The sequence below is a fragment of the Carassius gibelio genome, chromosome A10, assembly GCF_023724105.1.
Source record: "Carassius gibelio isolate Cgi1373 ecotype wild population from Czech Republic chromosome A10, carGib1.2-hapl.c, whole genome shotgun sequence".
Lineage (NCBI taxonomy): Eukaryota > Metazoa > Chordata > Actinopteri > Cypriniformes > Cyprinidae > Carassius > Carassius gibelio.
In genome coordinates this window covers 8,540,244-8,556,528 of record NC_068380.1, presented here as the reverse complement: position 1 = coordinate 8,556,528, position 16,285 = coordinate 8,540,244, and the positions used below count along the sequence as shown (strand labels likewise).

General features: G+C 38.3%; 2 protein-coding genes across 2 annotated transcripts; one reads left to right on the top strand and one right to left on the bottom strand.

The window, feature by feature from the left end:
• The first annotated feature begins 34 nt into the window (after nt 1–34).
• On the top strand, nt 35–3,834 carry LOC128021070 (protein Mis18-alpha). Its single transcript, XM_052607978.1, has 5 exons — nt 35–388; nt 1,967–2,033; nt 2,140–2,262; nt 2,397–2,496; nt 3,361–3,834. Exons 1-5 carry the CDS (start codon nt 178–180, stop codon nt 3,436–3,438), a joined length of 579 nt encoding a protein of 192 aa, XP_052463938.1. The 5' UTR covers nt 35–177; the 3' UTR covers nt 3,439–3,834.
• Nucleotides 3,835–7,496: 3,662 nt separating this feature from the next.
• Nucleotides 7,497–15,794, bottom strand: LOC128021064 (hormonally up-regulated neu tumor-associated kinase homolog A-like). The gene is made up of 9 exons (XM_052607962.1): nt 15,255–15,794; nt 12,937–13,229; nt 12,702–12,757; nt 12,211–12,346; nt 11,994–12,121; nt 10,647–10,773; nt 10,395–10,563; nt 10,149–10,302; nt 7,497–9,352 (listed from the first exon to the last, which is right to left on the bottom strand). The coding sequence occupies exons 1-9, from the start codon at nt 15,477–15,479 to the stop codon at nt 8,661–8,663; spliced, it is 1,980 nt and encodes a 659-aa protein (XP_052463922.1). The 5' UTR covers nt 15,480–15,794; the 3' UTR covers nt 7,497–8,660.
• Nucleotides 15,795–16,285: the final 491 nt, after the last annotated feature.

Genomic DNA, 16,285 nt, shown 5'->3' with positions numbered 1-16,285 from the left:
GAACCTCACGCGATGAAGTGAAACTGCGGCTCCGTTGCAGCAGGGGGCGCTGTGCGCTGGTCATTTTATCTTCGCTTACTGCAAATCCGCAGAAGCAGCTGCCCGCGGACGTTTGAAGACATTTTAAAAGCGGTAAAAATACACACTAGAGTGCGCGATTTTGATATTTCGTTTGAAATGGCTGGCAAAATGAAAGTTGCGGATGACTGTAGCTATAAAACATACTCTGTTTGCGAGAGTGCCGCTGATAGCAGCAGCAGCAGAGTGGAGGAAGACGGAGAAAGCGACGGGCCAGCGGTGTTTATGTGCGGCAAATGCAAGCTGCCCATCGGCGACAGTCTGTCCTGGGGAGGCAGTGATGACGAGCAGAACCAAATCATGCTCAAACGTAAAAGATTATTACGTTTTATTTGCTGTTGTCTGTAAAATGCTGGTGTTAAAGTTGTGTTGTGTTGATAAACGTTACCATTCAAAAGTTTGAGGTTAGTAGTCAGTGAGACTTAATATTCAAGAAAAAAAAAACAGTAATATTGTCAAACATTATTACAGTTTTAAATAATGGTTTTCTATTTTTATTATACTTTAAATTATAATTTATTCCTTTGATGCAAATTATTTTCATTAGCGTCATTCCTCCAGTCTTGATGAGCATGATCACATGATCCTTCAGAAATCATTTCAATTTGCTGATTTATTATCAATGTGGGAAACAACTGTGCTGCTTAATTATTTTTTAACCTCTGATACTTTTCTTAAGATTATTTGATGAATAAAATGGAAAAGAACAGCATTTATTTTAAATGGAGATCTTTTCTAACAATTTAAGTCTTTATCACTTTTTATCAATTTAACACATCCTTGCTGAAGAAAAGCATTCATTTCTTTTAAGAAGAAAAGAAAAGAAAAGCAACAAATACCGCCCCAAACTTTTGAATGGTAGTGTATATTTTTACAAAATGTTTCTAGTTTGATTAAATGCTGTTCCTTAAAAAGAATCCTGAAAAAAGTATCACAGGTTCCAAGAAAATTTTAAGCAGGAAAACTAATAAATTAGAATTTTAGAATAAGTTCTAAAGGATCATGTGACACTGAAGACTGGAGTAATGATGCTGATGAAAATTCAGCTTTGCACCACAGGAATAAATAAAAAATTAAAGGGTTTGTTCGCCCAAAATGAAAATTATGTCATTAATAACTCATTTAGATTTATTCAGAGAGCTCTCAGCCCCTCCATTGAAGCTGTGTGTACGAAGGGGCTGAGAGCTCTCGGACTAAATCTAAAATATCTTAAACTGTGTTCCGAAGGTAAAAGGAGGTCTTACATGTTTGGAACAGCATAAGGGTGAGTTATTAATTACATAATTTTCATTTTTGGGCGAACTAACCCTTTAAAGTATAATAAAATAGAAACAATTATTTAAAATTGCAATAATATTTCACAATATTACTTTTTTTTTTTTTGCAAATAAATGCAGCCATGATGAGCAGAAGAAACTTCTTTAAAAAGCATTACAAATCATCTTACTTATCCCAAACTTTTGCAGTGTGTGTGTGTGTGTGTGTGTTCTTTTGAACTTTATCAAAGAAAGAATCGTGAAGATTGCTTCCACAAAAATATCAAGCAGCAAATCAGCATATTAGAATAATTTCTGAAGGATCGTGTGACACTAAAGAAAGTAGTAATGGCTGCTGAAAATTCAGAATTGCCTTCGGGAAATAAATTACATTTCAAAATATGTTAAAAATGTTTTTTTTTTTTACCTTAGTTTTTACTTAGCATGCATTTGTTAAAATAGCATAATACAATTGTGAATAACAACCGTTTAAACCACTGAAATCGAAGTGTAGGTGTATATATACATATATATGTACTGATAACATTGACTATGCAATACATAACGGGAGTATTAGAGTAATACTTTTGATCACATAGAATATGTCTTGACATTTGCATATTGATTTTTAGGAATCACTGACAATGTTGTCATAGACAAAGAACCCTTTGTGTCTGGTACCCGAAAGGAGCTTGGATGGTGAGATATTTCTTTCATAAATTTATAAATGTATGTAGAGTCATAGATGTGTTTTCCCATTTAAACATGAAATCAATGTCTATGACATTTTGTCTCTCACATTCAGCCTTGTTGTGAATCTCACCTGCCGTGGCTGTTGCTCAGAATTAGGAATTATGTACATATCAACCCCAAAAAAGCTTGATTACAAGAGATCTCTTTTCTGCTTTAATGTTGAAAATATTGAAAGGTATGTATATTGTGCACAATCCTGTGTGAAATTATTATTTTTTTTTTTGTGTGTGTGTGTGTAATTATTGCAAATGAATCATTGCCACCACATCTCATGTATCACATTGAGGATACGAATGTGTTCTTCTGTAGCTATGTAGTCGGCAGTCCAGGCAAGCAGGTGCCAGAATTAGACAAAGACAAACCAGTGACCCTGGAGTACCAGAGCATTGTAGAACAGCAGATGACCGAGGTAAAGTAGCTCATCTTTAATTTAAATTATTGATCTGCAAGCATGATGTAAACCGATGCAAGTCTCTCGCTGTTTAAAAATAAGCCATTTCTTTTGCACTACAAATGCAGAGATTAATGGCAATATTGAATGTGTAAAGGAAATGAAAAAAATAATTTTTGATGTTAAACTTGATGAGGGGAAATCTATTGTTTAAAAAAAAACATTAGGTACCTAATTGAACCTGATTTTTTTTTTTTTTTGCTAAAATAAATTATTTCTAAAGCTAATTTATGCCTAAAAGGAATGTGTTCCAGTATGAGTTGGGTACACAGGAGAAATCGGTATTAAGGGTGCAGAAAAAGGCTATCTGTGTGGTTTTTAACACGCAGAAGTAAACAGCAGATGGCGCTCTCTTGCTGCCAGCGCTCTTTGTTTGGTCACCGAGTCCGGCGAACAATAGATATTAGCTGTTGAAGAATTTGATCTAGAAAAGGGTGTTGACGGTTATGTCTGTCAGATATTTTCATATTTAATTTCATCTTCCTTGTCTATGTACTTGTCAAATAAATCAAATAAAACAATTCTGATAAGAAGATTCCGGCTGGTAAATTTAGAAATGTCTTGTGAATGTTGAGAATGAATGTTTTAATAGCTTTACATATAATATTATTTATTTATATATATATATATATATATATATATATATATATATATATATATATATATATATATATATATATTTGTATATATTTGTATTTAGTGTTTTAAACAATTATGTATTTAAACAATTATGTTCTAATCATGATTTTTTTTTTAAGCAAGATTTCACAATCATGTCTTCTGTTTTCTGTCTGACCTCCTATTCTCTAATGTATCTTTCAGATCAAATCTCTAGCCGTGATAATAGGACAGCGCCTACTGGAGATTGAAAATAACCTCCAGTGCAATTCTGGAAAATGATATGAGCTGTCTGTTTTATGACTGACGGTAATAAAACCGTGTGTCTGTTGTAAATAAGGTTTTTGGTCTCTTTAGTGTAAAATAATTTTGTCAGGACAGTTATGTATTTACTGTACAGTTGTATTCAAGTGACACGTCTGTACCGTTTCCTACCTTTTATTAATCTCAAGGTCCACAAATTAAGAGATGTCATTAGAAATAGGTACATAGATATTACAACATAACATTGTATTATTCTTTAAAAGTTGCTGTACTGTTTGTTCGAAAACACTCTTACTGGAGAATGTTTGTTTGCATCTCATGTTTTGTCAGGTGTGATCCTTGTTTTGTGATGATAGTATTTATAAGATGGATACACACGGTGAACATGCACAATAAATATAATGGGAAAGCAAATCACGTGTTGTTGTTGTTTTTCCCTCCGCTGGTTTGTTTTTCATACTTCATCTTTTGTATCAAAACATCTCTGCCCAACCCACTGAAAACTAGTTCAATAACAAGTGGATGGTGCATGTGGGTGGCGGGAGGAGGGGGGCATGTTTGTTTACAGTTCCTGTCCAATGTGCATAGCAACACTCTACACCAGGAGGCGGGAAAACACTCGTAGAGCCCATAGACTGTGGTAGAGACCCTAAAGGCGTGCACCCCCAACCCTGAATGCTGGGGTAGCATAACAACAGCGGCTGAGATTGAAGCAGCGTGCCTCGGACCAACCAGAGAGCTGTATCTAAGGGGCATGCTGCCATGGAAACAAAGCGCACATGCTGTCGCTAGAGCCTGTTGCCATCCTTATTTGCCGGCCAGCGAGTCAGCCAACCAGCTTGCGAGTGGGGGGGTGGGTCTGTCAGTCTGATGATGTTGTGCTTCAGTCGATTGTGGGGGTGTGGTCTCAATCTCTCACGTGTCCTCAGACAGTTCTTCATTCTTGTGCCTTTGAACTCCTCCTACCATTGCCTGTTCCAGTAGAGGGAAACATCACTGTACATGTGGCAAAATAGCCAACATATCTAGCTGTAGTAGTTGGTGAGGATTCATCTGAGTAAAGTTCCATTTACACCAAGAACGATCATAACCAAATCTGTCCAAATTGCATTTTCTTGTTGTTAAACAGTACATCATTTTTTATTTTGTTTAGAACATGACTGTTGTCACTAGACAAGATCCCTGTTCCTCGGCTGGGATGGTGTAGAGCCCTTTGAAGCTGCATTGAAATTGCAAATTGACCTTCAGCCTGTTGGCCATCATTTAAGTCCAATACATGGAGAAGAATCCTAGGTGTATGCAAACGCAGGCGGTGCACACATGCGCTCTAGAAAGTTTAACCTTTGTCCAGTGTCTGCTCTATTTTTCTTTAAAAGTTATGACAGATAAAAATTTATTTGTTTTAAACTTAAGTTGCTTCTATTTGCTCTGCCCTGTGTTGTTGCTGTAATCTGCTATTTTTTTCTACTGAAAAAAATTCTGCATAAGGGCCCCAGTGCTGTCATTTTGTGGGACAACTGATTAGTGCTAAACTAATCAATGAGCATGTGAGACCTTACAAAAATCGTATGGTGCTCGCCTAATATTCTGGTGACTAAATTTGCACCACCGCAAAAACCCAAGGGTCTATAGGCCTTTACTTTGGCCTTCACTCTTTTATGAATGAGGTGTCTGGTTCATTTCGTTCATTCAGTGCCTCATCACATCTCAAACTCGTACATTGAAGAGGCAGATTCGTTCTTCAGTTAAAAAATAATTTAAACGCTCCTTCACAACAGGAATGTGTTATTCATTTAATTTAAATTTAAAACAGATTTGTTCACCAAGGAAAGACGACTGGACTGTACATATGTTCTTGTCTTTGTTCATTTATGTTTTATTTTTTTCTCCCATAGCCTATTTTTTCTCACCTGCTCCGCCAGCCGCTGTCATTTTGATTAATGGACGCTGGCTGCAGTCTGCATCTGCACAGTGCATTTCACTTGAACTAAAGTGCTGATGTTCTGCACTTTCAGTATGATCTTACCCATCCCATTCACCTCCATCTCCGTGTCCAGACACAGATACACACACACACGCGCGCGCGCATTTTGTCCTGGAGGACGGGCTGGTAATCAATAATGTAGACAGTGAGTCTGATTAAGCGAAGGTTACTTCAAATAACCCCGTGAGGCAATCGACAAAAGGACTGTAGAGACAAACCCTCCAATAGCAGTAGAGCTCAAAACAGGTTTTGCCAGTCCGTTCTTGCTAATATGCAAATAGATTGTTGCGTGCAACCGCGGTTTACACTTGCCTGCATTAGCCCCAACATTACCTTTGAGTTATGATTGAAAGATTTGTGACATGTTGAGCTTGCGGATGCACACAGAAGTTACTTTTTTATTTGTATTTTTTTTAAACGCTGTATGCAAATATTATTTTACAGGCCGAATGCTTTGGATTCCAACGCTAAGTTCAAGACACTTAAATAATTGTAAAGCATAATTGTAAAAAAAATTTGGGGATTTCTTTCCTCAAAATATATACACCAATTTTATAATTTATATATATATATATATATATATATATATATATATATATATATATATATATATATATATATATATATATATACATAATATATGTATATATATGTTTTTTTTCAAGTTACATTGAAACAGTGTTTTGTGGTTTAGAAAAAAGTTGTCACATGTTTTAAAAGTTATACATTTATACAATATATTTATTATATATTTGTTTGCCAAAACAACATTTTTTACATTACATTAAATCAATGTTTTGTATTTTATAAATAGATTTAGCTGAAAAGTCTATGATAGTTTTATGGTTTTATTGTGGCAATTCAGAAACTGATTTTCACAAATAAATTCACCTAAATAAAACGTGACAACTAGGCATGTGAGGACAGTAGATTAATTGTATGTTTTTTCAGACACAAAGAAAATATTCCTGAGCTGGGGGGGGGGGAAGCCCGTTTGAAAACAGGATTAGTCTCAATCAGGGTCTAAGCCCCAGCAGATTGAGAGATCTAAACACAGCAAGAAGGCCTTTATTTGACGTTGACTCTAACGATGATCTTAGCCATGTAACAACAGTAAACAGTGATTTGTGCACCCTGTCCAAAGGGTTGGCAATGCCCATTAAAATGCTGATGACACTAAAGTACATTTGTGATTACTTTATCCTTGCAGGTTATGTTGTCAGCAAGTTAACTAAATATTTGTAGAGCCCTTCTTTTCTTGAGTTAATGAAAAATCTGGGCTACAGTGTGGTAATCAACATCATGTCAAAACACTATCAACTGAGTTAAACTGTATTAAAGCCAGAATTTGTCTATCAAGGCCGTTAAAGTAGTAAACAGCGATCAAATAATATAAAAGTTTTAAAGAAGTCTTGTTGGACGTTTTGGGGAATTCTTTGTTTTTATCTATCATGATACAAGATTATTGTAATCTGATTGAGCTTCATATTTCCATTTGATATCATCAGTGTGCCACAGGACTGTCACAGTACCTTGAAATGGCATGATGTTTGTTCTTGAATTAGTTAGAAAACTTTTGATTGCTAGAAAATTTGTGTTGTTCTGCATCATCTCACAGCCAATATATCTTCAGCTCATGTTGTTGTTGTGTATTACTCCGCATCTGATGGTTCGATGAGCTTTGGGTTTTTAATCATAGCTTGTTTTTGCCACTTGAGCACAAAAAGGTTTTCAGTCAGTATCGTCCTTTGTAAACAAAGATTTGGTTTTAATATACTTTAAATCCTCTTATGTCATTCAGCTTTTATCATCTTAGATTTATCTGGGCTTGAGTATACATGTCTGTGGGTCACGATATGGGTGTTGTGAGGGTGCAGCTGACTGGATTATCTGACACATGGTGTTTCAGCTGTCACTCATTTAATGGTTATTGCTGGGTTCTCGTGGGAAAAGCACACAGACACCAAGTCACCTGTTTCTTCATGAACAACTGTTAGAATTTAGATTCTGTGACAAATTATTTAAATACCATCAAAAAAAGAGACATTTTATGTTTGTAAAGAAATGCATGCAAATCTGTGTTTAGGTATTGTGCATTTATTTTTGTGTCAAAAAAGTAATACATGCTGATTTAAAATATAAAATTCATAACACAAACAATATTTGTAAAATATAAATATTTGAAATCTTTTTTACAGCATAAAAAAAATCTTTTTTTTTTTTTTACTTGGCAAAAAGCAAATCAATACAAAACTTACAAAAGACCTTCAAAATCATCTTCAGCATAGAAAAAGTACAAATACGTGTCACCAAAAAACTGACATCACATTTTTTTTTTTTATACTGGTGTGCATGCAAAAGTGTAGCAGAGATTCACAGCTTATCTAATGTCTAATGGCAGCATAAATCACCTTTAAACATGGAATGAAAGACGCTTGCGTTCTATGTACAGGTGGGTTAAAATCTCTTATATTGGAGAGAAAACAGCAACCTGCTTATAACCAGGTCAGCAATCAAAAATATACACAGTATTGCACATCTATTATTTCACCAAATAAGATTTTTGTAGGTAAAATGAATCTTATTCTCTAAGAGTTCAAATAATACTTAAAAATCTCCCCAAAGGCTGAACGCAAGATATTTAAGGCTATACAAAATGTCAGCAATCCCCTAAAGAGGAATATCAAGAGGAATGTCATCTTTCAGTTAAATACTGATAGTTTCATCACAGGTTTAGAAGTGAGGCTATTGGAAAAGTTCAGCACTGTTGACCTGAGTGTCATTACAATTTAAGGTTGAATTACATAAGGGCTGAAAAACCACTAATATTGTTTAATCATATAAACGCTATAAAAAACCCCTTCAACCGTTCATTAACAGTCTTAATTGTATTACAGTACAACACATATAAGTACAAACATTATTGTGGGCAGTGACAGCTTTGTTTCACAGAAGAATTGTGCATTAAAGGTTGGCTCAGCTCAGCTGCTACATGGCACTTATACTAGAATCATGTTGTATGTGTTGCTGCGTGTGAACTCGACATTCAGTGTCTAATGTCCTGGGGTCGAGTAACCTCAAGATCTAATTTTACAGTGTTCAGAGCCTGTTCTCTGGATGCCTTCACTCAAGCTATGTGTGTAACATATGCTATATATATCTGGTCTATGTGTGGGAAGCCCAACTGAGACCAACTGTGAGCGTTGTCGGTTAGACTGCATACATCTGATTTTATATAATCTAAAAGTTCTCCTCCTCAGCACAGGGTTTTGAGAGCCCCTGAGGTACAGAGCAGAGTCTGCATATGGTAGGGAGTTGGAGACTCCACTTGCACCACAGGCTCTGGCTTGAACAGGGGCAGCTGGAAGCTGAAGGGCGCCACTTTTTTCTTGAAAATCTGCCCAATGCCCATGGTAGGAAACTTGCTGTGGTGCTGAGGGCTGTGGGGTTCCTCACTACCCCCGCTGCTGGGCGGGCTACCGCTTGAATCTGAGGAGCTTGAACAATCTGAAGCAGGAGGAATTTTCTTGAGTTGAGGTTTGATTATAAGAAGAGGTGGACTGGGGATCGTGGCCTTCTTCAAGTACGAGCTATCAGGCTGAAAAGCAGACACGTGTCGAGGTGGAGAGAGCGCTCCGTTGGTCAGCTTGAACCATGGCGATGGAGGAGCATCTCTGCTTGGTTGCTTGCTTGCGGACGCCCAGGAATGAGCGCCGAGGGAGGAAGGTGGGCGAGCGGAGATGTTGACAAATTTTGGGGAATCTTTGGTGCTGTCTTTCTGGACTGGCTGGGTCTCGGGTGTAGGATGGGTTGGGGTCCGCTGTGGGGTCGGCTGCGGGGTTGGGTACAGGGGGTGGATCTCCATGTACTCCAGAGAGGAGGAGGTGATACAACCACCATGTCCTGAGTAAACATCTTTAAAACCTCCGGTCACGGCTTTCAGAAGACCTGAAAATGAGAGAGGAAAGAGTTTGATACAGAACGGATTCAACTTCGCTTAATCAGACGGATTCGGAGTCTTTATTTGTATAAGCAACTACTAAACTGCATGCAAATACATTTTCTGTTTGTATTTCTATTACTCTGTCATGCAGAATGTGGAAGTCTGCTGGGCTAGAGAATGTATTTTGCAGTTTAGCCCTACATTTTAAACTGCTTTAAGAGAAGATGCATTAAACTGTTTCGACTGTTCTTGTTGATAAAAAGAAAATCAGGCAAAACAACATAGGACCTAACTGATTTTGATGTGGGACAAAAGAAGTTGATAATCTTACCGGTTAGAAGTAATGTGAAAGTGAGTAAACTTGGTGAGGCTGAACTATCAACCACAGAGAAAAATTCCAACTAACTGTGCTATGTTCCATGTTGTGCTGAATTCTTCAGTAGTCACATGACTTGGCAAACCAGCAAGTAAAACTGAGTGGAACAGGTTTTCTCTACATGCTTTACACCTGTCCGTTTAAGTCATCTTTAATCTTTAAACGTTAATGATATTGTACCTGATCAGAACAGCCCTAAAGGGTTTACATTTGTCTCGGTTTCATTTACTGTCAATTATCCCTCAGGTATTAAAGCTTATTTCAAAGCTGCCTTCAACAAAGAGCTATATTAAAAATGGTTAAATTTGTACCATTATGTAGCGTTTATTATCATATATAATTATAGTCACACATCAATTGTGTGCCAAATCACATCTTAACCAAATAATTGTTACTGTGTCTATAGTCTAGTTTCAGGCGCTCACCATTTCTGTGTTTCTTCTCCTTGGTGGGACCTTTGTTCACAGCGAGATACACGGGCGTCTGCTTGGGTGGAATCGTAACCTTCTCGACGTGTTTCCTCCACTGAGTCTGGAACAGCTCGCTCTTTTTCTCCTTCTCCATGTTGTACTGTTTCTCCTGTGAGAACAAGAGAAAACGTTAAACTCAGGAGACAGAACTGAAATGCTTCTATGGGGGACGTGCTGGTGTCTTTGTCTTCTCAAACTTACCCTGTACTCTTTCGAGAGTCTCTTCATCTTGTTGTTGAGCAGGAAGTACACAGTCAGTGTGTGGCAGGCTTTGTTAGTGAGCACCGCGCTCAGAACCTCGCTGTGTTTGTAGCCCATTTTCTCAGTCATGTGGAGCAGAACCGTGTGGTTGATCTCCTCAATGTGGATCCTGAACGGTACAACAAGATGTTTAAGGTCATAATAAGTCATAAAAGATTTGGCTTTGACTTCCAAGCGTTTTAGGTGACTAACCTATTTAAGTAAGGAACTCCAGTGTGAGGGTTGCCCAGCTGCAGCCATGGATCAGCCATCACTTGGTGGATGTTGGGTCTCTTCTTGGGGTCAGGCTCGAGAAGTCTCTTCAGCAGGCTGATGGCAGCTGTGAACACAGACAGGAAGCTGTAAAGCCTTGCTAGCCTTACTTTAACAAAACAATTATCAGTCGCTGTGTTTAACTGATTTTTTAGGATGAATAAATCATTGTTTATTAGGACAAACACATTATGTTGTAGTAAACAGTATTCAGCCTTTCTCCTACATATTACATAAGTCAAGCGCACAGCCTTGCGTCCTTGAGATGCTAAATACAGGTGTTATATAATGAGGCTAATCTCATTTCAACGCTGCATCATCTTGTAGTAATATATCGATTCACAGATTTAGTAGTGAATTAATCACCTGGTATTAAGAACACTCACGCAAGTGTAACAGAATGGAAAAGTTGACGGAATGTGATCAACCACGTGATCTACCTAAATTGATTTTATCTGGAATTCTGCTTGTGTCAAATTAGTCAACAAAATACAATGATTAGATGGCAGTTAAAGTAGATATTACAGAATCATCTTACTTCTGTGGAAGGTTAACTGATGGCTGTTAGGAAATCTGAATAAAGCGGATCGTTTGATTTCGTCTTGTGGGGAAAACGGGTTTTTCTTGTGGTTGAAAAAATAAGCCACAACTTGTCTGGCACGTTTGCTGTAAACAACGTTTAGGAGCCAATGGCATTGCAATTTAAAGTATGAGTTCTTGAGTATGTTTTCATTTAAGATGACATGATTATTACAGGTTCATTTGCAACTGCTGTTGTAAACATAACTGTTGTGACAAAAAATTATTAGGATCTAATGCATGATCTACATAATGAATTCACTGGTAAAAAATGTTGCATTAGTGTTGGCACTCAGGCATGGTTTTTTTTATGGCATGCAGGTTTTGTGTTGCTGGCAGTCGACTACAAAATAATGTGACAGAAATCAGCAAACTGGATCAATGAAGTTGGATTATGAAGACTCCCTGCTTTATTAGATTTGACTTCCATCTCCTGAGATATTTAAAACACCAGTGGGCACCAGACCCTCCCGTTTGTTTTCAATTTAAAAGTCAAGAGCCTCATACAGGACTAAAAAAAAAAAACAGTGACGTTTTTCAAGGACCTCATTCATGCTCAGAATTCAGAGCATGATGCCCATTATAACGTAATTGGTAGAATCACACAAGCTTATTTTTTAGAATGCAAGTTATTTGTTCTTGTTTCGATGTGACCTTTGTGGTCATAAAGATCTTTTGAACAACTCAGAGATGTAGTTCTCTCAATACCTGAAGAGATAGATGGAGGTAGAGGGTTCATATCTTTGTCCACCATCCTCTGATGAAGGGCTGTCAGGCTAAATGGCTCCACAGTGAATGGTAGGGTACCCGTCAGCATAGCATACATGTTCACCCCTCTACATTGAAACACATACATAGAGTCAAATTCTGAAAAATGTACCGAATGCAAACTTAGAACACAGTGCTTCACATTTTGTGAACTCACATTGACCAGACATCCACTTTGGGCCCGTATTTCTTTCTTGAGAGAAGCTCAGGGGCAGCGTATGCTGGGCTGCCACACTGTGTGCTGAAGGGATCAGAGTATCCCAGAATGCCCGCACAGTTACTGAGGCCAAAATCTATATAGGGAAAACGGAGAGAAGGTTGTATGTAAGATAACAGTTGCATGTACTTTATCATAGATGGACTGACCGTCCCACTAGGAGGTGTGCAAAAAGGTTTATGGCTGCCCAATACTAACCCCGTCTGTCACACACAGCTGCTAAATAAAAGCCATGCGTTTGTTGGATGTCTCACAAAGAGGTGAGAGGTCATTTGTTTTTAATGAGATACTGATTGCTCAGTCAGTCTTCACCACTTGCTAAAGATGAACACGTCCATGTCACTTCACTTTAGGTGACATTAAGACTTTGAGCTGTTCTTTAAGTTGCATTTAAAAACCTTGCATAATGTATATTCCCGGACAATGCTTACCGATCAGCTTAATGTTGTCCTGTTCATCAAGGAGGAGATTTTCAATCTTTAAGTCTCTGTTGAAATTCAGAAAAAAAACATTATTTTAAAAACCTTAATTTATCAAACAACCATCTGAACTATAAATAAAAGAAGTCTTTGGAGTATCTACACATGGTTTCTCTGCTTTCAGAGTAACTTCACTATTCTTTGGAAAATCTAATTTAATGTTTCCCATTCCCACTTTGTTTCTCACCTGTGAACAACTCCTGCCCTGTGCAGGTGCTCCACTGCCATGACTAGTTGGCGCACATATTTCTGGGCTTCTCTTTCTTCCAGCCTTTTCTTCTCATAAATGTGGTTCATAAGGTTTCCACCAGGGCAGAGCTCCATGACGAGGTAGTAGCTGTTCTCCGTCTCCAAGATGTCCAGCAGTTGGGTGATGTTGGGGTGCCGGATCATTTGCTGAATATCCCCTTCACGCCGCAAGTTCTTTGTGACATACGAGTCCTTTCTGGCCTTCCTCTTGTCAATCACTTTCACTGCCAGCTGTGGGGAAAAATAAAAAAATAATACTTAGTCAATATATAAAAGACAAATGGAGTGTTTAGTGGATGTACAGAATTATTCTAATAGCCCTGAAAAGGTTAGGCAAGCCAGACAGGTCTCTTATTTGCCCGTCTCCTCACGTCTCAAGGGTTGAATGTTTGTCCCTGAGATCCTGTAGAGGACTTAGTGGGGGAAGGATAAGGACAAATGACCAATGTGTAGCCATTCAAACATCTTCAATTAAAGGAAGAATCTCCAAATGGCTTGTTAATGCCACCCATTTGTCACCAACATGCAGTAAAAAACTAATGCTGTATAAACACTGAGTCAAACAGAGCACTACCCCCCATAACCCCCTCGCACCTCCATACAAAAACCATTATGGTATTATACTATATATATATAGAGAGAGAGAGAATTAGCATAATTTCACTGTTATTTTTGATCAAGATGGAAGGGTCTTTGTTCTCTATCCAACAGGATTTCTTTGTCCTGGGTTGAAAGTCCCTCTATAGGCTTTAACAATAGCCTGGTGTTATTGGTTCTACCCTTTATCAAAGAGCCCCAAACGTGACCCGAGGAGGGTTCAAGGGGTGACCTGCCATGCCACCACAAATCATCAGGCACAAAAAGAGACTGTTGAGCGAACCAGTCATACATGGCCAATTAAGAAGATAACTGGATCATTTACTTCAACTGAGTGGCACATTAAAAGACGTGCAGAGAAAAAAGGGTCTGAATCCCCTCCCTAAACAATCGCCTAAAATGCTAATCCGAATGATGGTCGACGGTCCCCCAGAGCCTCAGACTAACGTGTTGTTTTTCTCGCTGGGAGACAAAGGCGGTGAGGGTGTAAGTGGGTTAGATATGCTCACAGCGTACATGGGGGAAGCATGTGCTATTGCCCACCGATCGTGAGCCCCGCCCCACCCTGTCTGTTTTTCTAGGTGATGTCAGAGAACGAGAGCAAGGCAGGACACATGAGGAACACGGGGCAGCCTCGCTTCTCTTTGTGCTTGCTAGCCATTTGCATCATCGCCCGGGAAAGACCTCTTCTCTTTTCCACAGCAACCGTGAAAGGAGGCAAGAAGACTGAACAAACCTGATATGTTAAGTATTTCATGTCATTCACTGCAAGAGCAAATACTTTTTTTTTCTACATGCCAATAGACACTGCACCTCATAGCATGTCATTCCAAGGAAGAATGTTACATTCTGAGTCAACAATAGTTAATAAATAAACGCCCTGGAAACTAGATACCAGATATTGAGCCTGCAATTTGCTGAAATAAAGAAGTGGAAAAACTGTTAAGAAATTCCTTCTGAATGACTGCACACTTTCTATGGGGTAATCTGAGGTTAATACAGACACCTGAATGAAAACAGGCTCAAGGGTTGTCTCTGTTACCTAATTACATTTTTGTTATGAAGAACATGAGACCATACTTTTAAAATGTTTTTTTTTTTATAAATCAGCTTTTAATTTTAACATTGACATTAAACATTTATTTTAGAATTAATCTCTAAATAACACACAACAAAGCATTCCAGTCATGGTCCATAGACTACCTTTGCATGCCACAGGCATTGAAGAGGGTTTGACCAAAACAATTCAGACAGATGTTATTTCAATTTTCATATTCAGGCAATGATAGATGAACAAATAGATGATCAGGGTGTAGTAAATAAATAATACATTCAACTGCATTCAAGTCATGTATTTAACAGTTTAGACTTAAGTTGTGTTATTTTTTTCAGCTAACAATTCCGTATTCAGAAAGTTATGTGAACAATTGTCTTAAGTAAATGTAGTAAATGACTAATGCAACAGTTTTCAAGTCCTAGTTTTATTTCGATTCAGACTAATGGACTGGATATTTTAACTTTTCGTTCACTTAGATGATATAAATAAACAACTTATACCTATATATTAAAAACACCATTAATATGCATTTTTATTACAGTGTCAGGAAGATATTAGCGAGCTGACAGTGTTTCAAAGTGAAGGACACTGGATCTTCTCACCTTCTCGCCGGTGACCGCGTGAAGCCCCTCTCTCACTTTGGCGAACGAGCCCTCTCCCAGCTTCCTCCCGATCAGATAATTCCCAACTCTTTTCGTGTGGTAAAAGTTTCGCAGGATATCAGCTGGACGACCGCTGCCCATAGACGAAGGAGAGGTGTTTTCTGTGGCTTTCGCCCCAAATATCCTCTCGCTGTCCATCCCCATGTCTGTCCCAGCATCGGGCATCCCTGCGCCTGTTGAACAAAACCTGTTGTCCTCTGAATCTACTGTTACTGCTTATCAAGAAGACCTCTGTGAGAATGGGACATCTGAATCCCTTCTCCTAATACTAAACCCTTAGCGGAAACTGACACATGAGCCACCTGTTCGGCTCAGCTGGCTGTCAATACGCAGACTATAAGATTGTAATAGTTTACGTAAGTATTGCATTCGTCATGGGATAATTAATAAAGCCACTTGGTCCTAATCTAAACGTCTTATTAACATGCGGACGTCACCTTAGGATAAAGCTTAAGTTTCCAGCACCTCTCTGTATCTGAGTGAATGTCTGTCTGACTGCCGAGACTCTTACAGTTGTTGTTTGAAGTTAGTTTCCCGGCACGGGGTGGGGGCGTTTCTTATTTGCTAGAAAATCCTTTCTCAGTTACCGGGCTAAAATCTAATCCAATCAGTGGTCGCGCCGGGATTAGAGGCTCCACCCTCTCCCGAGTTGTAAAAGTAGCCCCGCCCCTCACCCATGCTTTCCTAGACAACAAAGAGCATGGTTGCTGATGAGTCTGATTTACCGTGATACTTGATTTCTGTCAGCTTTCCCCGGTGATGGTTTACGTAGAACACTTTAGACTGACTTACTGGTTGTGACTTAATTATCTATTGATTATTCATTCAAATCCACATAAACACGTTTTATGCAGTGATGTCATGCATAGCATTGATTTATTTTTCTTTAATTTGCAAGACATTCACCGCATTAAATATAACTACACTTTACATACTAGTTACACTTTGCATACACTTTTTTATACTACTTT

Coding starts and splice junctions, on each gene's coding strand:
- LOC128021070 (XM_052607978.1), top strand. CDS start 178: ATGGCTGGCAAAATGAAAGTTGCGGATGACTGTAGCTATAAAACATAC. Junction 2,263..2,396: donor AATGTTGAAAATATTGAAAG/GTATGTATATTG, acceptor GTTCTTCTGTAG/CTATGTAGTCGGCAGTCCAG. Junction 2,497..3,360: donor TAGAACAGCAGATGACCGAG/GTAAAGTAGCTC, acceptor TGTATCTTTCAG/ATCAAATCTCTAGCCGTGAT.
- LOC128021064 (XM_052607962.1), bottom strand. CDS start 15,479: ATGCCCGATGCTGGGACAGACATGGGGATGGACAGCGAGAGGATATTT. Junction 12,122..12,210: donor AAAGTGGATGTCTGGTCAAT/GTGAGTTCACAA, acceptor GTTTCAATGTAG/AGGGGTGAACATGTATGCTA. Junction 10,303..10,394: donor GACTCTCGAAAGAGTACAGG/GTAAGTTTGAGA, acceptor TTGTTCTCACAG/GAGAAACAGTACAACATGGA.